General features: G+C 44.0%; 1 protein-coding gene across 1 annotated transcript in view; it reads left to right on the top strand.

The window, feature by feature from the left end:
• Positions 1 to 20841, top strand: part of LOC108441487 (cat eye syndrome critical region protein 2) — a 55372-nt gene extending 34531 nt beyond the window's left edge. The window contains exons 4-19 of the mRNA XM_017721038.2: positions 624 to 751; positions 848 to 928; positions 1251 to 1303; positions 2622 to 2782; positions 6306 to 6392; positions 7060 to 7210; positions 7900 to 8029; positions 10053 to 10090; positions 10196 to 10287; positions 11415 to 11541; positions 11983 to 12362; positions 13036 to 13167; positions 13347 to 14046; positions 14277 to 16104; positions 16933 to 16993; positions 17298 to 20841. Of these exons, the coding sequence (XP_017576527.2) occupies positions 624 to 751; positions 848 to 928; positions 1251 to 1303; positions 2622 to 2782; positions 6306 to 6392; positions 7060 to 7210; positions 7900 to 8029; positions 10053 to 10090; positions 10196 to 10287; positions 11415 to 11541; positions 11983 to 12362; positions 13036 to 13167; positions 13347 to 14046; positions 14277 to 16104; positions 16933 to 16990 (4146 nt within the window). The 3' untranslated portion in view covers positions 16991 to 16993; positions 17298 to 20841. The remainder of the gene's footprint in view (positions 1 to 623; positions 752 to 847; positions 929 to 1250; positions 1304 to 2621; positions 2783 to 6305; positions 6393 to 7059; positions 7211 to 7899; positions 8030 to 10052; positions 10091 to 10195; positions 10288 to 11414; positions 11542 to 11982; positions 12363 to 13035; positions 13168 to 13346; positions 14047 to 14276; positions 16105 to 16932; positions 16994 to 17297) is intronic.

Raw genomic sequence — 20841 nt, 5'->3', positions numbered from 1 at the left:
TTACTCAGATTTCTAGACCTTACTCTGATCTAAGAATTCAGGCTGTTTACAGGACCATTTGATTAATCGGATAACAGCAGAAATCCAATTGATTGATTGATTGCGTTTAAAGGCAGTCAGTGACTAGTTAGTGTTGGCGTTACATTCTAGCTATTGCTGCCTGACATCACGCAGTTGATCATTTTGCTGGACATGAGCTAAATCCGCAGATTGTCTTGCCATCTGTACCACTGCAATTGCTTTGTTTGTGAACTTCTTACCCCCTTTTTATGTTTTGGTTTTTGAACATTTATTTACCTGTGCTTCCTTTTACAGTTGTGTGTAAAGGTCTGAACATCCCGTGCTCAAATTAGATGGAATAATAAGTGAACTCCTCCTCAGTATTTAAATAAGTGCGCAGTTTTGTCATTTATTGGGGAAATCAATGGCTACATTATATTATTACCCCCCCCCATCATGTTAAACTCAGAAAATAAACAATTGTGTGTTAAATTGTGCAGAAGTGACTTCTCCTGTATTTTCAGTACTGGGTTGCCTCCCCGTTTGACCACTGCCAAGCCAGTAATGTGTGAATGTAGTGCAGTGCACTGTGACCCCAGCCTCTAAACTGACCTTCTCCTCAGGGACTGGATGCAGACAGCTTACGTGTCGAGCCTCTGGGTCAAGATGGAACTGGTGCCCTTTATTGGTACTTCTATGGTACTCGGATGTACAAGGAGGAGCCTGTGAGAAGGACGTCCTCTGAGCGCGGGTAGGGACGGGTGGACATGCTCATATAAATGTCTTATTAAGCAAAATATCAAAATATTAAAATGCTGCTGTTCTTCCATGACTTGTTCTATTTCAGTGGAACCCCTGAATCAAAAATACCCGAGAAGAAAAGGAGGGGCAGACCACCGAAGAAGAAGCCGGGAGAGATGTCACCAACGTAAGGCTTCGTAATGCCGTGCAGATTAAATCCGCTTTGATCTCGTTATCATTTTAACGTTAAGCTGTGACTTCACGTTATTGCAGGAGATTCATTAGTTTAGTGTAGTTGAAAGTGATGCCGGCGCGTCTGGTTTATCTACCGGTCTCTGTCATTGTGTGTATTGTGTTAAATCAGAGGGTGGAGAAATCTCCTGCTAAATGCCGTTAGTGCTTCAACGTCCTGGCTTAGCGTTTCAAAGCCTACCCTCACTGATCTGAAGAAAAGTGAAAGTATGAGATTATATTATATGGGTTTGTGTAATGAGCTTGATGTTTTCTAGGGAAATGTATACAGCGGAAGAAAATGGTGTTGAGGCGCCGCAGTTGGTTAAAGGTGAGTAACTTTTCTGTCCTGGACTTTCGTTTGTAGGCCATGAACCCTTAAATTACTGTTCTGAATAATGATTCTTTTATGCCTAATTAGCATTCCAATTTATATGTAAATAAAGTATTTCATATGCGTCAACCTCGAGAAACAGAATATTCACAGCCTCCAAACTGAAAAAATTAACCGATGCCCATAAAGTAGATTTCTACCCATAAAATCATAACTTTAAAAATCTGTAATTTAACCCGTTTTATTTTCTTTACTGTAACGCTTTCCTCTGGCAACTATACAAATCGGCCTGCTCAGCATCAGACGTATTTATGATGTATTTATTTATGAAGTTAAGCAGCTGAGCCGTCTCTCTCAGTGAAATGGGCGGAGAGTGGAGAGGCGGGGGCGGAGCCAGGCTGCGTTCTGCCTCTGATGCTGTAGCGCGAGGCTGAGGGGCAAATGTGTCGTTGCTAATGCATGTTTAAGGAAGTTAATCTGGATGCATCTTTAACATTTTGTTCCACAGTTAGACTAAACGCCGATATGAGCATTACAGCACAGCACTCGTGAAAAGTGGTTAGTGGTGCTCGGATGTTTTGGCTCGTTTCTCACGTGAGACGATATTTATTTTGTCTGAGTAAATCATGTGCAACAAAAGAATTTCGCATTAATCAGTATACTTATGCTCATAATCCACCACCTGCAACCAGTCTGAGAACGACAGAATGGTGTATTAGACTAGGCTTCCCATGATGCAGCTTTATATGGCCATGCATCTCAAAAATGCTAGCTAAGCCATATTTTGTATGGATAAATCATGTGGGTTGACACCTGTTATTTGCTCTTCAGTGGGCTAAACTGGCATTTTAAACGTGTAAATAAATAAATAAATAAAAATCTGTTGAAATAACAAAGGTACTGTATTGGTAGAAAGAGGCTACTGGCTGTTTAATTGAATGAGTGGTGTATAATTGCGCTACAGCTGTTTAGTAAAGGTGTAGCAGCTGCATTCAAATACAGCCAAGTGCCCTCAGAGCTGCAGCACATCAGCCAAAATAAGAATAACAGTTGGCAGATTACTGATCCTGTAAATGTGCATCCCTGCCGAATAACCTTATACAACAGCGATCATCGTTGATCAGTGTTTTGATTATGATGTTCTTTAAAACATGCATCACCTCCTGGGCTGTTATCCCTGATGTCTATGATGATGGACACCTGTCAAATACCTTCTTGCACCCTGTTTTAAAGTGTCACTGAATTTTAAATGAATGTAAAATTGTAAAGGCCAAGTTAACCTCACTGTGACATGCTTCTGACTGTGGTCCAACAGAGCGAGAGCGCGGAGCTTGGTCACTGATATGTGACACCGAAGAGCAGTGGACCAGGCTGGCGGACAGTATCAAGGACAAAAGTTCTCCTCAGGACCGTCACCTGTACCGCATCATCACGCAGAACTTCCTGCCTGAGATCAGCAGTATGGTTGAGCACAGGGTCAGACTTCACTCCTCATTACTCAACACGCTTATATGGGATAAAAGAAGGTCCTGATGTTTCTGTTTAACCCCTTAAGTAAAGTTTTATTACACACTTCTGTAGCCTCAGAGAAGCTCAGACAGTTTGCGTTGTAGTTACTGAGTGATAAGCCTGAGATGTTAAGGTGTTAAGCAGGACTTCATCAGTAGATAAGGCTAAAATTTAAACATACAAGCCGTTGTAAAATAAAATGTGCAGCTTGAATTATGACTCAAGGTCATTACTCTGCTAGTTTAGATAATTAATTTGCTGGAAAGAAGCAGTTTAACCACAAAGTAACCTGGTACCTCTTTTGGCTGCTCTTTCAGTCATTTGCATGTGCGGCGTGTAACTGGCCTACACTCGCCCAGCTTGCTTTCTGTAGGAAGGCCTGAGGGTGTATTTGTCTCATCTGCAGGGTTGGGACAGAGCAGCTGCTCAGAGAGGAGCTCAGTGCTGTTCAGGCCAAATCTGCTACACGTCTAAATAGTAGCCCAAAAAATCAAATCTAAACTTACTCCATTTAAAAGAATGATTTGCTGAAAAAATCTAATTTACACAATTTTCCACTTCGCCAATCGGCCAAGACATGATTAGTGTCCAAATTTAGCTTTTTTTTTTTTAACTTGGCGCTGGAGGAAAGAGGCTAATGTTGCTACACATGAAATCAAGAGTTACGTAAATGTTTTCATTAAGTACGTCCCCAAAACTCTCAACCTCCTTAAATCACATCCAGGTTCGCATTAAAAACAGTGTTCTGGACTCGGGGGTGGACGCCAGCAGCTCCTGTGTTTGATTTGCTGGTTTTTGTGTCAGAATTTGCCACATCACCTGTTGTCTGAAGTGACTGCCCAGTGTGTTTAGCTACACATTAAAGCTTTGTTCGTCACACTCATCACATCGACACGTCCGCACGATCTTAAAGAAGACCTGCATGCGGTTTGAGCAGCTTCAGACGTTGTGGTAATCAATGTAAGGAAAGGATTTGGGTGACTGTTGACTTCTTGTGTGAGCAGTGTTGGCCTCGTAGCTCCGGCACCGAAATAAACAAGCAGAAATTGGGCAGCAAAGATGTCTTGGCTGATTGACCACATCTGTGGTGACTGAAAAATTGTCATGTAAAAAATTTCCTTTTAAAGTGCTGATTTACTGCTATTTTGTTTACTCCAGATGTATTTGTTTGCTGGAGCTGCTCCACTTGCATTGCTTAACCCCATTTAACAAACACCTTTGCTGTGAAAGGGTTTGTTTTTGGTGACCAACATATGTCCCTCCTAAATGTTGCCTTTACCTGTGGGTGTGAATTATGTGTAGGGTGTTAAGATGGGCACTTACCTCAGATGGACCAAGTGGTCTGTCTTTTATGACCCTGACAGACAGACAGCCTGTCAGAGCTAATCCATCCAGCCTGTGACACGAGGCAGGCTCTCACCTTGAGGCAGGCTGGAGTGGAGCCTGATGATTGACTGCCCGAGGCATGGCAGGTTCGGTGACCTCTTAAGTGGTGGCACCTTTAGCGGCCCATCTCGCACTGCTGGATTAAGTGCTCTGTGGTAATCAACCCAGCGCTCATCCAGAGAGGACCGCAGCAGAACTGATGGAGACTGTGGCTCTTTGTGCATTTTCCCAACCTTTGTCACCATGAACTTGATGTGGCTGCTCAACACCACCAGGAGAAGCAGCGTTGGGGACACCAAAGAATTTCCATGATTTTTAACGATGGAATTTCACAAAATACATTAACTGTGTTTCTCTCAAAACTCACTGTGCTGGTTACAAACCTGCAGATCGCTACTGACCATGTAATTCAGATAGTAGCGGCCATCAGATGGTCTGTGCACATCTGTAGGCAGAGTGTTTTGAAGCTGAGGCTTTACAAGCTGCGCTTCACTAAAACGCCTAACTCTGAGTTTATGACCTCCGACTAGGGGGGGAAAAACCTGAGACGGTGCCCCTCAGCTGGGAGTTCCTGCTCAGTCCGGAGTTCAGCATATGACGTAGCAGCATGGCTGCTCAGCCATCAACACTAAAACAAAAGAATAAATACCAGTAACATGTTAGACGGGCAGGGTGAGGCTCCATAAGCCTTTCATAACATCTGACCTGAACCTTCATAAATACATTTTAACGACTTTTATGACAACTTTACTGTTTGTTTTGTCATTTCATCTCCAGGCGAGCCGTGACCGCTACTGTAATGTTAGTGGTCTAATGGGCGGTTCATTTGTCATCCAAGGCTTATAGAGGTGTTGTGCTGCCCTTTAGTGAGGTGTTATCAAAGTTACCACTTCTGCCTTCGTCATTGTCAAAAGGGGACAAAACCTTTTAAAAATATAACCTATAGAAAAATCTCACTATTTGGCTTTTCGAGGTCATTGTGCACTTTATATGGATCATTCTAGACTTGCTTTGAGTGATTTCTATACTGTAATTATAGAAAATAATAACACTAGAAACAATTTCAGCAAACTTTGAGCGGAACTCCACGCTAGCCAGGGCACGACTAGCCAACACAGCTTTGAACAGCTTTTGAAAAAAGGTTTATATATTTATTTTAAATTCAAAAAGTTCACTTTTAAAAGAATTTAAAAAATAAAATATTACTTTGACAAGTTGAAATTTAGAGGTAAGGGTTTGGGACAGACACCTCCCAATAGAAAGTAGCCTTTAAATGATTTTGTATACATTTCTATATATCTTATTTATATTTAGCTGGTTACTGTCTCAGTTAATGTCTTGGGTTAGACAGACAGAGTAGAAAATATATAAGGGTATAAAAACTTCCTGTACAAGGTAAAGAACTATCTGTAGATGGAGCAGTGCAGTAGATTTTGATTAACAGCCAATAAATAAATTCACAGAGCAAAGTGCAAACGACACTGGTTATGAAAGTGACTGATGTGCCATAGAATTATTAATATGTACATGTAAAAAAATATAGTTCTGTAAAGTGAATATATGAATGCCCCACCATGAGTAAATGAGTTTTAATAGGTCACAGCGCAATCCCTGTAAATATCTGAGGTCTGAATCCTTAACTCCTTAACTGAATCCTGTATTTAAGGTTTTTCCAGTTTGAACTTGTTCAGTAGAGCCATTGGTGCCATGAACAAATGAGACGAGACGGAATCTCTCCTCTTCTGCAGACGCTGTGCTAACCTCTCTCTGAACCTCTCTGATCTCGTTTTCTACTTTCCTACAAGCCTCAGGTTGATTTAGAAGAGCAGTGACATCATTGTTTCAGTGACGTGTAGGAGGTTCAGTTTGGAAATGGATTTATTTGGTAGTCTGTATTGACCCCCTGTGGGGGAAGAAGCCAGTCAGATAGAGGGGCTACTGGGGTTAAGTCATGCCCTAACACTGCTACCCTCTGGAAGTGCTCCCGAGTGTGAGTGTGAGTGTGAGTGTGAGTGTGAGTGTGAGTGTGAGTGTGAGTGTGAGTGTGAGTGTGAGTGTGAGTGTGAGTGTGAGTGTAAAAACTAACCTGAATGCTCCTCCTCAGGAACGAGAGCAGCAGCAGAAGCTGTTGAACCCTCCGGTGCGAAACTCGCAGCGGCTTTCCGAGAGATTTGTCAGCCGAGAGGATGATGTAAGTGTTTTGTAGATTCTGTTTTAAAGGATTTTAGTTTAGCAAAGAACTGAACTTGCACCTTTTTCCTTCTGAGCTCAAATGTAGTCGATAAGCCAAATCATTGTGCAAGAGTTTGTGAAAAACGCTTCTGGCCGTCATGAAGCCTAAATTTTGTTTGCACGGTTGTCAGTTCGTAACAGTAAATGTGTGCCATCAATAATTAAACATATTTCCAGCCAGCTGTTGGGTTTAATTCATGTGTATCGCTGAATGTGAATTACGCTGCGTTTGTCAGTTCTGTACACGAGAATAAAACTCACTTCAGAGAAATATGACATTGTTTGGCATATGCATTTTCATTTTCAGCATTTATTGGCAAAAAATATCCACCTCAAGCAAGAATATAAACTTTAATGCAAATGTTGCTGATTTAAAATCTCGTTTCTGTCAAGGTGTTTTTATTAAGTATGCTGAAATGGTTGAAAACCCATAACCACATAATAAAACACACAAACCGCAGTATGAGGCAAGTGTAGGGTGATTTAAATATGCCGTTTGCTTATTGCTGATTAGTGGAATAAAAGCTTTGTGTTAACCACATTAGTGTCTTATAAAAGCTTGCTATTGTATCCCTGTGCATTTTGCATGTTACAAGTCCTGCATATCATTGTTGTGTGTTAAATAGCAGCTGAACGTCGTCTCTGAAGCTGACGTTAAACAGAGAGAGGAGGATTTGGAAAGACAGATTCTTCTCGCAGAGCAGCGCCGGGAAGAGGAGCGACTCCTCCAAGAGGAGCGGGAGAGAGAGGAGTTGGAGAGAGCCAAAGCGGCTGAAGGTGCGTGTTGTTCACACTCAACTTTTTCCCATCCAGTTCAGTTCTGCCTCCGCACGCAGCCCCTGGGCTCAGAGTTTTCAGAAGCCACATCAAATGCACTCACGCGCACTCGTGTATCTACGCAGTGCCATTGAAGTGCCTGCTTTTAACCCAAGGCTGGTTTAATTGCACAAAGGGCAGAGTTGGGCAGGAAACTCAAAAACCTCGTTCATCACCCGTAACTCCCTCCGCTCCACTCTGATATGGTCTGTCAGAGGGTTAATTAACTCCTGATCGTGGCTGTGCCGACAGGCCGCTCTGCTCGTTAATGTATAATGGATGAAGATCAGGGCCCGTGGAGCCCTTCAATGGATCCTTCCCCAAACCTCTTTAATCCTCACAGCAGGGTTTGCCTGCTGCGGCTTTTCATATCGGCATAGAAAGCAACTTGGCCCTTTATCTCAGCTGTGCCTTTTGATCAAGTTTGCCTTCTAAAGCTGCGCAATGAATTACTTATTGGACTTCTCCCTTGTTAGCCTACTTCTTCGTCACTTGTGGAGAGTTGACCGAGTGAGTAACAGGTGCTGGGAAGGACAAAAAAGTCACTGTTTTTATTTTTTTGTTTGCGTGGGTTTGTGCATGTGTGATTGTGTTTGCATGTTTTGTCGTGCCTGTTTTGCATGGTTGTGGTTGTGGGTGCGTGCTTCCAGAGCGAGCACGGAGGAGGAAGCAGCGTGAGGAGAGGGCCTGGTTGCTGTCTCAGGGGAAGGAACTTCCTCCTGAGCTTCTTCATTTGGAGCCACACTCACCCGTTCGCCGCTCTCGCCGCACCAAGGAGCTGTAAGAGTTACAGTTATCCATCAGTTCTTTGACCTCTTTCTGCAGGCCCCCTTGTGGCCATTCTGAGTGGCTGTAAATCGACTGTTAAAATGTTGCCTTATCGGGTTTAGTGGGACGCTGTCGTCTCTCTGCGTGTGAAATGTTGTGAGACTCTGTTCAGCTGCTAGTGAGCAGAGAGTGAGAACCTCCTGCTGAGAAAAGTTTAAAAGTGAACCGCACACTTTCTTCAGGCCACAGCCAAAAAATAAAACCAGTAAAAACATTTCCATCGTAAAAAATACAATCCTTGAACACGATTGAAGAAGAAAAAAAAGTTTAACTAAGGGACCTCCAAATTTGTCAAATTGTATTTCATGGCTGCTGTAAAAAGGGGGTTAAACTAGTTTCCGTCCAGGTTTGGAAAACCTATTTTGTTGTACAGGCATTACTTGGCAACCAGTCTAAACATGGTGTTAAACTGGCAGTAGAGTAGCGAGGATAAAAGTTCTAAACCAAAGTCAACTTCCACTCAAAATGTACCTAAAACGCATGCTGTCGCTCAGCCCTGCACCGTGTGCAGTAGTTCAGTTAAGTTACCTGCACACAGGAGTTATGTTGATGTAATACATTTCATTTATGTGGTGCCACAGTATAAACAAGCAGATTTAAAGCAAACTTTCCTTTTTTTGTTTGTTTGTTTTTTGTTTTCTAGTGTAATGCATAGTAAAACATTCCAGCCAGTGCATCATTTGGGCCAAAAAAGCAGTATTTCTCTTTTGAAATGTCCATTTTACGTATGCTGTCGGCTACTGTAGCTGTTGGTGATTGGGACTTGTGACTTGTGATGTTTCTTATAAAATGAATATTCATTCTAAAGTTTGATCCGGGATCAAAGCCATTGCATACTCTATATATACACACGACCGCAACAGGTGCATTCGGTATTAATGGGCTGTCCACGGCGTAATTTTGCCTGTTTTGCTTGGCAACCTTTGCCTTCATCTAACGATCTATAATGTTGAATAACTGTTTATGGCAATTATTGTAAAAAACTAAATGTAGTCCATCAACATTTTGCCACCCACTTTTCATACCTTTTTAAATATAAAAGGTTTATTTATTTATTTTTTATTCACTTCACGTGGTGGCCTCTCTCTGCTTGTTACCGTTTACTCACTCGAGTTCTTTCGGCTGGTCAGTGGCTGGACACCACAGATGATGAAAGATGATGCTTCCCTGTAACTGTTATCAGGTTCATTCAGACGCTTGTCTGTCTGCGTCTGAAATGTGTTTGTCATTGTAAAGCAAGCTGGTTTTGCAGTTTGCCAAGTTGGTGATTGAGGACCGAGGTACCTAGCTCTGGTCCTGGAGGGTGGGAGTCCAGCACAGTGTGGCGATATTCCTTCTCAAAAACACTTGGACTTGAATTTTCCCCAGTGGACAGTTCAGTCCATACAAGGAATTTAGGCTGCAATAACAACCCGTTTTGAATGCACTGTGATCAAAAACCTACTCATTTACAAATGCCCACCCATTCAGTCCACAGCGGTTTAGCCCCACCCATTCTTATACACCAAGTGTTGCAGCCTCAACTACTTTTTGAATGCGTCACAGTAGAGTGGCCAATCAGAACAGAGCTCATTTACACAGATCAGTCTTAAAGGCAAAGTAACAGCAACGACCTGATTTAAATGAAGGGATAAAGAGAGGTTGGAGAAGTCGTCTGAAAATGAGCTATGACTGTGTTTGGTCCTCCGCCGTCCACAGGGAACAAATAACATGCAACAAATGCAGGATTTGGGCTTTTTAAATAGACTAGGTTGAGTTTTAAAGGAAAATGGCCAAACTATTTTGGACTGTGACCCTACAGGACTGGCGTTGGGCTAATGCCGTACGTACAGGCAGTCTTAGATTTTTCATGAACATGCCGTTTGTTTAAACTGTACTATGAGAACCCAGGACTGACCGTTATATTTTAGATAAACTCTTATTTCAGATTGCGTGGTTCTCCTGTGCTCACTTTCACTGTCTTCATTCCTTTCAGTTATGAGATCGATGATGATTACGCTGCTCTGTACAAAGGTGAGTAGCCTGTGGGTCAGTCTGTACTGGTGGTGAAGTGTAGCATGTTTCTCATCGTAAGCTGCGTCAGGTTTAGTGCTCTAATGCAGCGCTGTCTCCTCTCAGTGCTGGAGGCTCTAAAGGCTCACAAAGATGCTTGGCCCTTCATGGAACCTGTGGATGAGTCCTACGCCCCTAATTATCATGAGATCATTCAGGTAAGCGTACCACTTCCCAGCTGGTCTTGCTTAGCCAGCTACTCAAAATTATTCACTGTAGGTATTAAAATATAAAATGACCCTTTTGACCTCGTTAGTTCTTGTTGCTTTATGCGTTAAACATAATGCATCATATTGTTTAAGACGGTTGATTTTCTCGTAATCTTCTTTCAAAATATTTTCACATTGCCTCTGAATACGGAAGGAAAATGTATTATGAATTATGATAGCAATTCTAATTAATAATTAATGAATTCTAATTAATGCCTGTTTAAAGTAGTAGTTTGTTAATGACTGTTAATGATTATTTAATAGTTACACGCACAATAATAAATGGTATTCTTCACTTAAACACCTATGAATAATCAGTGGTTATTTTGAGCTTTAGGGGCTCATTTATCAAACTTTAATTTATAATAATGGTTATGTGATACTTAATTATGTAACTTGGAACAAGTTAAGCATTTAGAAATTTAATAATCACAAACGAGTTGTCCGTCTTGTTTTGGAATGATTTTTGCTTTAAACTTGTTTTCTTTATTGTCTAGTTAAGCATTATTAAGTAGTTAATAATTATTTGTTTATTTGTGGAAATATTAAATCAGTCATTCGTCACTGTTGTCGAAACAGAACCTCAAATCTCCAAAATGACTTAACAGGAGAAGACTGACACTTTTAATGTGAGGAACCAGAAGTTTTTCCAAGTAATTGTGGGCTGGTTCTTACTGTCCACTTACCATGACATTTACACACGATGTTAAGGGCAATAGACGTTTTCAAATTATGTCAAAAACTGAAAAATGGAGACATGAGGTTTTGTTCCAATAGCAGCAACATATTACTGCACATAAATGTTATGCCTTTATGAAAAGCCTTTATTTGATGCATTAATGATCTGTATGTTTGTATGTCAATAATAATAATTAATCCCTTCATTTGATTTTGTTAGCCAATTAATAATTTAAATGAGGGTGTTAATTTTTATGTAAGTAGTTATGTAAACATTTATGAAATTTGTGGCCTGGTGGATTTTTTTTTTTTTTTTTTTTTTTTTTTTTTTTAATGAATTTTCAAGACTTGGACTAAAATAAGAATATTACAAAAATAAAACCTCTCTGTTCTTCCAGACCCCAATGGATCTATCTACCATTGAGAGAAAGCTAAATGAAGGCGAGTACATTGTCAAGGATGAATTTGTAGCTGATGTGAAGCTCATGTTCGAGAACTGCTTGGAGTACAACGGCGAGGAGAGCGGTAAATATTTTAATATTTTTATAATAAAAAAAATCTTCCAGTGATCTTGATGATCTTGGCTGCTGAAAGCTTGTAGTTTAGCAGGGAGGAATTTGTGTGAGTGGTGGAGGGTGGGGCCCGTGTGTGTGTGTGTGTGTGTGTGGGCGCTGACAGTGATTAATGGAGAGCGATTGAGCTGTCCTCCAGTGTGCCGGGACCTGCAGTGCCACATAGACATTCCATCCCTGCAGCTCCCCTCTCTGGAGCCATCCATCTGTCAGAGCGCTCTCCCCCAACCAGGACGGACGGAGGGGTCAGAGGTCAACCGTGGCTCTGTGACCTGGTCAGCGGACCGGCTATAAGTGCAGAGTGAAGACCTCTTGTGTGTGCACGCATGTGTGTTTTGTCTCACATTGATGGGCTAAATGGATGAGCCTTGTCTCTGTGTTTGTGTTCCTTTAGAGTACACCATAATGGCTGAGTCACTGGAGCGCTGTTTCAACAGAGCCTTGCTGAAACACTTCCCCTCCGAGGACGGAGACACCGACGAGGAATTCCACGTAACCAAGGAGGAGCGTGACCGCAAGGAGAAGAAAAAGGGCAAGAGCAGCCGCCAGTCAGGGCCCGAAAGCCTGATCCGGGCTACAGAGCAGGTGCAGAAACGTAAAACCCCCGGCAGCGGTAAAGGAGGCAAGGTGCCTCAGGAGAGCAGCTCGGTGTTGGCTCCTCCACCCCCTGCTTTTCCCTACGCCAATGGGCCATCACATCCTCAAAACATCCACCCAGGACAGCCTCATCTTGGGAATGATCCACGGGCTGCGATGTACCATCCCGGCCAGCAGGCAAGGCTTCACTTCCTGTCTGTTCTGACACCATACAACACAATCTTCTCAAAGATGAACGTTTTAATAGATTAAAAGCTGTTTTTTAAGGCCACATGCTCCGCAAGCTGTCAAATTCAGTAGCTTCTTATTGGCTTTTCAGATGTTTTCTTGCTTTGATTTATTGGCATTTTGGGGGAATTCCTTCCTTATTCTGCAGACTTTCATATTGACGTGGAGTTGCTAGTGATCAATGGGGGGTGAAAGGAGGGCTGAGAATCCCCTGGAGTGAAAACAATTCACACCTCTCCAGAAACACGGCCGTGCCAAGATGGCCAACAAATGGGCAGCTTTCTTGATATAAAATAATCATGTACAACTGTCATTAAAAATAATAATAAAATAAAAACAGCTTCGTAAATTTTGGCTGAATGAAAATCTATTTAATTATACATATTACCATCAAAATATATTTTAAAATGTGGGACTCAGGAGCCACAAAAATGGGCATAAATGACGTTTTATGGCCACTCGGGTTAAGAATGTCTGGATCTGCTGCTGTGAAGTTGAATGATAAAATTCATAGTGTGAAATGACCAAAATATACATGATTACTTGAAGCATTTTGGCTGCTTACTTGTTAACTAATTAAACAAATTGAACATGGCTTAAGTTTTTTTCTTTTCTCCTGCAGCGGGCCCCAGGTCCTCCACCATCAGGCATGTATGGCCAGCATTTGATGCTGGACCCCCGATATTCGTATCCAGGACAGAGACCCTTCATGGCTGGAGGACCAGGAGAGCACATATCTCATTATAACATGCAGGTATGTCCTCTCAGCACTTGTGAATGAGTGCATTCGTCTTTTGGATGTTCTTAGACTGGCAAAAGTTCTTTGCAGCTGGGGATTTTGCTGTGTTAAATGTGGTATGTCAGTCATCCGGTGTTGATAGGTTTGTCATAGTAGTGTGGTGTTTCTTTAAGTATTGTTTATTTTTATTGTAGGGTCCACCTGTCAATGGTCCACACCTTGGTCCCAGATACCCAGTGGGATCTGAAGCTCGACCAGTTCAACCTCAGCATCAGCAGCACACCTACATTGGACCAACTCATGGCCCGTCGCTGGGGCCAAGACCAGTGGCCCTACAGCCTGGAGGCTTTTGCACCCCTCCGTCCGAAGGAAACATGTACCCATCTGCCCAACACCCTGACGGACAACCCATGCACACTGTGGGGAACAGCTACCCGAGACCTGGCGTTCCCATGCACAACTCTTACACCTCTTATGGCCCTCCGCCAGGTCCGTATGGTGCTTGGCCGAACCATCAAGGACAGCTACCTAGAGGGCCTATGATGCAGGAGCAGACTATGGGCAATCAGCACCCCTATGGTCATGGTATGATGCGTCCCCCACGCCCTGCAGGATATCCCCCCTCTAATGGCCCTTACAGAATGCCTGCAGTTAATTCCCCAGGACCCGTGGGCCACAGGCCCCCTCTGACCCCTCAAGACTCTAGGCCACACATGGGATCAATGATGGACAGTCCAGAGATGATAGCCCTTCAGCAGCTCTCAGCCTCATCCTCCCGCCGCAACATTAGCTATCAGCCCTCTCCTTTGACTGCGTCTGCTCCTGAAAGCCAGCACCCAAGTTCTATGGGAAAGAGCTCTGTGGATAACCGGACTGTAGATGGAGCAGCCAAAGGTAGGAGAGTCATCAGTCCCAATGCTTAACCTTGGGTAACACTTTACCCAGCAAAGTTATTTACACATAAAAATGAGAAATTAGTCATTGCTTGCTGTCATTCATTATTAGCACAATAGCAATTTTGGATGAAGTTGTATTTGTAGAAAAACAATGTAATGCTTTGTGTTTTTTTGTTAAATGCTATACCATAGCTTCCAACCAAGTTTGAACTCTGTTCACTTTTCAAGGTCCAGAGGTGGAATTGGCTGATAAACGGTTAAGCGAAGATTCCATTGGCCCACCTCACCCCGGACCAGCTGAAAGGCTTGAACAGCCCAGTGTTGGCCAGCAGAGCCCCACTGCCCCAGAATGGAGCAGATCTCCACAGAAAAAGACTTCTGCGGCGGTGTCTTCAGCATTGCTGTCACCACAGAAAAACAGCCTGGAACCGAAAGAAGAGAGCTATGGAGAAGCCAGTCCTCAGATACCCTCAAACAGTTCTCAGCCCTCCTTTCAAAATGGCCTGAATTCAGAATCCCAGTCACAAAGATCTCAGGATTTGTCTCCTTTGAAGATTCCTTTGAAAAGTCCGGAAAAATTGCCCCTCCATCCCTCTCAACAAATGCCCCTAGCTGCCCCTCCTCCATTCTCCCAAAATGGCCCTTCCCAGTTGCCCCAAAATATTTCTCACCAAGTATTGCACAGTCCCCCTCAACAGGTTCCTCAGGGTATGTCCCCTCAGTACCCTCACAATGGGCACGTGCCTAATGTCCCTCACCAGCAGATGCCCCAGGGTGGATCTGTCCGCGGCCCACAGTCAGGACCTGTTCATGGCATGCCACAGACAGTTCCTCAGGTGTCTCAGCTTGGGGCTCAGCAGCCTGCCTCCCTCACGCCTCTGCCCCCCAGCCACCCTGTGTCCCATCCGCTTGCCCAGCCCTCTCCTGCTGACCGTGGCGACCAGAGGCCCAGCGAACCGACCCGAGAGCCTGGGGGAGGCTCTGGGAATAGTAATCCAGATGCAAAGACAGCTCCTGCAAATACTAACAGCCACTACAAGCAGCAGCCTTTTAGCCCAGAGTCAAAGGCCCAGTTGAGTAGGCCAGAGTTGCCTCATAACCAAACACCAGCCAGCCACGCTATCGGTCCTGCAAGTAACACTGTGGCTCAATACACTGGTGGCATGGGTGGTCCAGCACCTTCACAGTATGGCCAGTACATGGGCAGGGCTGTGTCCCATTCTGTGCGATTACCCTACCCAAACCAGACACCGCCATCTCAGTCTATGAGCCCTCATCTTAATCCTGCCCAGTACCCACCGTATCATCAGCAAGGTTCTGCATATCAGTACCATATGGGACCCCAGCACCCTCAGGCCCACCCTCAGTACCAGCAGCAACATCAGTACTATCCTCAGCACCAGCAGAACAGCCGGCATGGTTTTCCAGCAACTGAGTGGCAGAGGCCCCAGTACCCGCCCCGTCACCCTATGATGCCCAACGCTTACCCGCCTATGGCAGGTACCAGTGTCAATGGCCGGCAGAGGGAGAATACCATGTCCCCTCTGGGTTCTGAAGGTTCTGGTGGAAGTCTGATGTCTCCTAGTTCTCTTCCAGACGGAGTCCACTGTGGCTCTGCTGAGAATCAGAGTTGCAGCAGTCCAGCGAAACATTCCCAGATGGAGGAGGGCTCTGACCAGCCTGAAAGCCCTAAAGAACTGCTGGATTTGGATAGCCACAATGCTGCGGCCCGGCGCCGCGCCTCCGCCCAGCCCCAGCACAACTTCCCCTATAATCCCCAAGTCATGCATCCTAACATGCAGCAAGGTGCAGCCCCTCCACCCCACGCAATGCCTGGCGGGCCATACCCCTCCAGGCCCCAGCGCCCTAGTGGACATTTCCCCGCTCAGCATCCTCACCCGCATCTGATGGAGGCCCTGCAGCGGCCCCAGCAGCTACCCTACTCCCCAGGCCAAAGCCGCATGCCCATGTACAGGCATCCCCATGGTGCTGGACACTTCCAGGGCATGATGATGCCTCAAAGAGACATGGGACCTGAACACTTATTTCATCCTGGGTAAGAGAGCGCGTTTCTTTATGAAAATGACGATTATGATTTTTGCTGATCAAATTGTGATTGAGATGTAAATGAGTAAGAAGGGCCTTGGTTTGATTCCCGGCCAGGTGATCTGGGTCCTTTCTGTGTGGAATTTGCGTGCAATCAGGCCAATTGGACACGCTAAATTGCACCTGTGTGTGTGTGTGTGTGTGTGTGTGTGTGTGTGTGTGTGTGTGTGTGTGTGTGTGTGTGAGAATATTTACATTTACATTTGAATATGTCTGTCTATCTGCCCTGTGATGGACTGGCGACCCATCCAGGGTGTATCCTGCCTTCCGCCAAATGACTGCTGGGATAGGCTCCAGCACCCCTATGACCCAGGAGGATAAGCGGTTAGTCAGTCCTGCTGAGATTTTCCAGCAAAGGGCACTGTGTGTATTGGGCATTTTTCAAAATCGTTCAGTTGACCACATGAACTCAACAGGTCTTGTGCTGGGCCCTAAAAAAAAGGAGCAGCTCGTTTAAAATTACCCCCAGGGAGTTGCCAGGTGCACATCAACAGATCATTTTTCATTTCACCATGTAGAACCAGAGCTCTGTGTTCAGCCTTCAGTGTTGAATGTCTTTTTACAGCTGCTAGTTATTGGTTTTTTTAATCAGAGGAATAATGAAATGTGGCTGATGTGACTTTTATTCCTATTCATGTGTTTTCATGTTCAAATTTGCTTTGTTAGATCATCCTTTAAATATTGAATAAAGGCACCAGCAGCATTCAGAATGGGAAAAGATAAAATGTCAGTGCTGTGATTTATTTCTCTTCACCATCATCTGTTTCCTGTGTGATAGGCAGAACATGATGAACGCAGCTGCTCCCAGCGGTCCTGGCAGTAAGCAGGGGGTATGAAAGGTGAGGTCACATGCTTTAGTTTCCATTTATCTGACCCACTCCGGCTGTATTCCAGCGTCAGTGCTGGGTTTAAATGGAAAGTGCGGTGGCTGTGAGGAAGGCCCACCACATGGTGTTAAATGCGCTTACTTTCAAACTCACTTCCTCTTACTCGACACCTGCTGGATTGTCTTTCAGTTTCTGCATGACTATAGAATCTATAGAATTCATTTGATGTTGCTTTGATGCTTGAAATTAAATTTTGAACATTTTTTTTTCTTGTAATTCTGAGAATTATTGATTCACAAATGTCTTTACTGTGTAGGTGATTGAATGAGTCAGATGGAGAGAGTTGAGCAAAGAGGAGCCTCATCTACTCAACTGGAAGATCACTTTCCAGCTCCTGAAATATGACTGTGAAAAGACACGTTGCTTTTGTGTTGGGGAGCAGTGTTGAAGTGCTGCTTCCACTGGATTGAACACCATCCTACAGCAAGGAGCTCTGTGGGCCTCAACGGTGATGAGTAAGGAGCTTGAGACCTTCCACTGCTTTTGGATCTCTGCAGCCTTTTCCCTGTGTACATCATTACCTGAAGGAGCCCTGCCAGAACACTGCACTTTGAGAGTGAGACCTCTTTCCCTGTGGAGCTGAAGCTTCCAGGCTTCATCGCATATGCAGCTGAAAGGAAAGGGACCAGCAACGAGAAGCTGCCTTTGAGAGGTCTGAGGAGTCAATTATTACCTTGGTGTTCCTTCCCAAAGTTAATCTCAGGTGTTTTTATAGAAGGTACTTGTGAACTTTAAAGTCGAGTCATCTCTGATCATCGTGGACACACTGGACACTCTGTTGCCTTTCTCATTCCTTTTGAATGTCCTGTACATGTGAGTTATTTTAGATATACTAACATAACAGCAGATGGGCCACTGAGTTGGGTCGTTACCACTAAGGAGATCGTCAGCGATGGTCCTGTTTAGGTGGCCATCTCAACCTCAACTGCAGCAGAATTTCCACTCGCGTCTGCATCCTTCAACGCTGCCTTTGCTCGAAGAATGTGTTTGACTTCATGGATTCCCAGAGACCTCAGCTGCTCCTGTTGTTTATGCACTAGTTTGATAGTCTTTAATACTGGAATTAGCGGCCTTGGACTTCGTAGACGTGTACTACTATGTATATATGACGGTAAAACGTGACCCTGAGATGTCTGAGATGACCCCCTCCGAGCTGTAATGCATGTGCTGTCAATCACTTAATTGATCTGTCCTGCTAGTTTATCTGTACGCCTCATGAGGAAGGAGTGAAAAGCCTCGTCCTTTTTGTCACGGGTGTCTTTCAGTCCTTAAGAGGGGAGGGTCTGATTTTAGCAACATATTTACGACTGTGAAAAGTAGCTTGTATATGTGAATAGGAAATATTTAGGGCTGTCATATAGAAGAATTTTTCTCTTTTTCTATTTTGGTGCTTCCTCTTTCACAATTCAGCGTGATGAACTTCACGTCCTCAGGGTGTCACGCTTAAAATACGGGTATAGATGAATTATTTAAAGGGGAAGTGATGCGTGAGATGACTGGATCTGTGATGATTAATTGACCTCGATTCACTTAGACGGTGATTTTTACTCCACGTGTTCACAGCTTGCAGCTTTTTTTAATGTTCTGATTTAAAGCCTTTTAAAATGGCAAAAATACAAATAACCCAGTTGTTCTTTGATCAAACTGAACTGGAACTCGTTTGTTTTTGATTGTCATCTTATTTTCAAGCTGGTTGAAAGCGGTGAGCGTTTCTCGCTCTTGTTGGACTCGTCACGGCTGCCCATTCAGAGCAGCCATGCACCGGTGTGGGAATTGTGGGCCGACGCATACAGTGTGGGAAAAGTTGGAACAGCCCCAGTCAAATTCCGTGCTTGTTCTCCCTCAGTGTAATTACCACATCCTCTACAGGGAACACACGCGGAGCAGGTTTTTGTAGCTTTTAGTGCACAATTTCTATTTATTTGCTGTGGGAAATATTTCGGGGAAAAGTAAAACGTGTGCCGTAAGTATTACAATTAAAATGTTTTGTTTTTTTTTTGTGTCCTGTAGGTTAAATTAAACAAATAAACAAACAGAATTGGGCTTTAGGTATGCAGAAGTGTGTTCTCTGTAGAGGGTGCGTGCTTATTTGTGTACCTAAACTTTTGCATGTGGCTGTGTCTGTTGTTGCTGAGACACAAACATATTTATTAAATTTGGGAATTGGGACTGGGCCCACCGGGATTTAACGTTTATTTCAGCACATTCTTAAATTAATGAAGGCTCTGCCGTGGGTTCTCTGAGCAGTGGTGCTGTTGAAGAGCCACTTCTTGTTCCCTAAAGAACCAGGTTTTACAGAGGAACCCTTTAGAAGGTTTTGCACAATATAAAGGTTCTTTACCAAGTTAAAGATCCCAGAAGCGTTCTTCACTCTAACACGCCTCGTTCTCTAAAGATCCAGCTTACTGAAAGGTTCTTTAGGGAACCAAATGTCGTTCTTCTAGGAACACTTTCTGGCCTGTGGCGCCTTCATTTTTAGGAGTGTGGAGTTACAAATACAGTAAAATGAATAGAAAAGCAGATGTTTTTGCGCAGTAGCTGCGTTGCCTGAACAGATCAATCTGTCCGATCCTGATATTCCGATATTATCGTGCAGGTTTATGGTGTTTACTTTTGGATTAGCATGTTCGCTCTTTACATTTATGTTTAATTACCCAACTTTTCTTTTTTTTAACTGGGCATTAAAATGTGACGGCCGACTTTGATCCAGTGGCTGCAGATGATTTCTATCTACCTCATGAAGAGTCTGGCGTTCCCGGCGTTCCCACACAAACGATCCTCCCAGTTTCTCACGGTCACTAACGCTGAGACGCGTCCGTGTTTGGCTGCTCAGCGTGTGGATGTATGAACTCTACAGAAGCCTTAATTCAAATTAGACGTCGGTGCCGAGTTGGAACGCGCCATCCTCGGCCTGCCGTCTGCATCGTTGTGCGTGTGGAATGTCGGCGTGTTTTCCCAGCCGTGTCTGAGAGAACGGGAATGTGAAGTAAAATCAGCTACGACTACAAAGTCATCACCGTCACTACGTGGTCTCCGTTCACTGAAACGAAGACTGGGCTGAGGTCGGGCCACTGAAGGGCTCAATGTCACTGTACTGACCTTCATCTTCGGCCTGGCTGACCGTGCCGCGTCACAGACGCAGAGCGTGTACGGCAGCGATCGTTTCATTCCTAAATGTTTTCAGGAGACACACGAAGAGTTTGTCCAGATGTTTTTACAGTAGAAATGATGAAGAGGAGCGCTGGAGGAAGGCCAGCAGCTGTGGGCCGTAGACGGGGCCCCGCGTTATTGAGCGGGCTGTTCTGTGCTTGGTAGAGATTTAGCCGTAGATGCTGAGCTGTACTCGACGCGTAACCTGCTCTCTCACGATGGGACAGGCTAGTTTCTGTGGACCGCGGTCACATTGGCTGTGTACAGGTTTGTACTCGCGTGTCGGCTGCATGACGGACTGAGCTGCACCCACGGGTTCTGTGTCCCCTCCGCTGTCCCTGCTGTCCGTCTCTGTCCACACTAGTGAAATTAGAGCTGGTTAAATATGAATCATATTTATTTGCTGTTTTACCTTTTGTACGTTATTTTGGGCTCTTTGTTTTTAATATAAATGTTTTCTTTCTCTGTTTTTTTTGTTTTTAAACAGTCGACTATACCTCAGTAGCACAGCGGCATCAAAAAGGACTGTATGTTTCATTTTAATGTGAAGTTTACAAGTTCTTATCTGACTGACATAGATTATTTTGGAAATGGACCGAAGTGTTTTCTATACTGTACATTTCTTAGAATAAATAACTTTTTTTCATGAA

This window comes from Pygocentrus nattereri, chromosome 8 (genome assembly GCF_015220715.1).
Source record: "Pygocentrus nattereri isolate fPygNat1 chromosome 8, fPygNat1.pri, whole genome shotgun sequence".
NCBI lineage: Eukaryota > Metazoa > Chordata > Actinopteri > Characiformes > Serrasalmidae > Pygocentrus > Pygocentrus nattereri.
The sequence above is the reverse complement of the archived record's forward strand: the minus strand, read 5'-3'. Positions and strand labels throughout refer to the sequence as shown.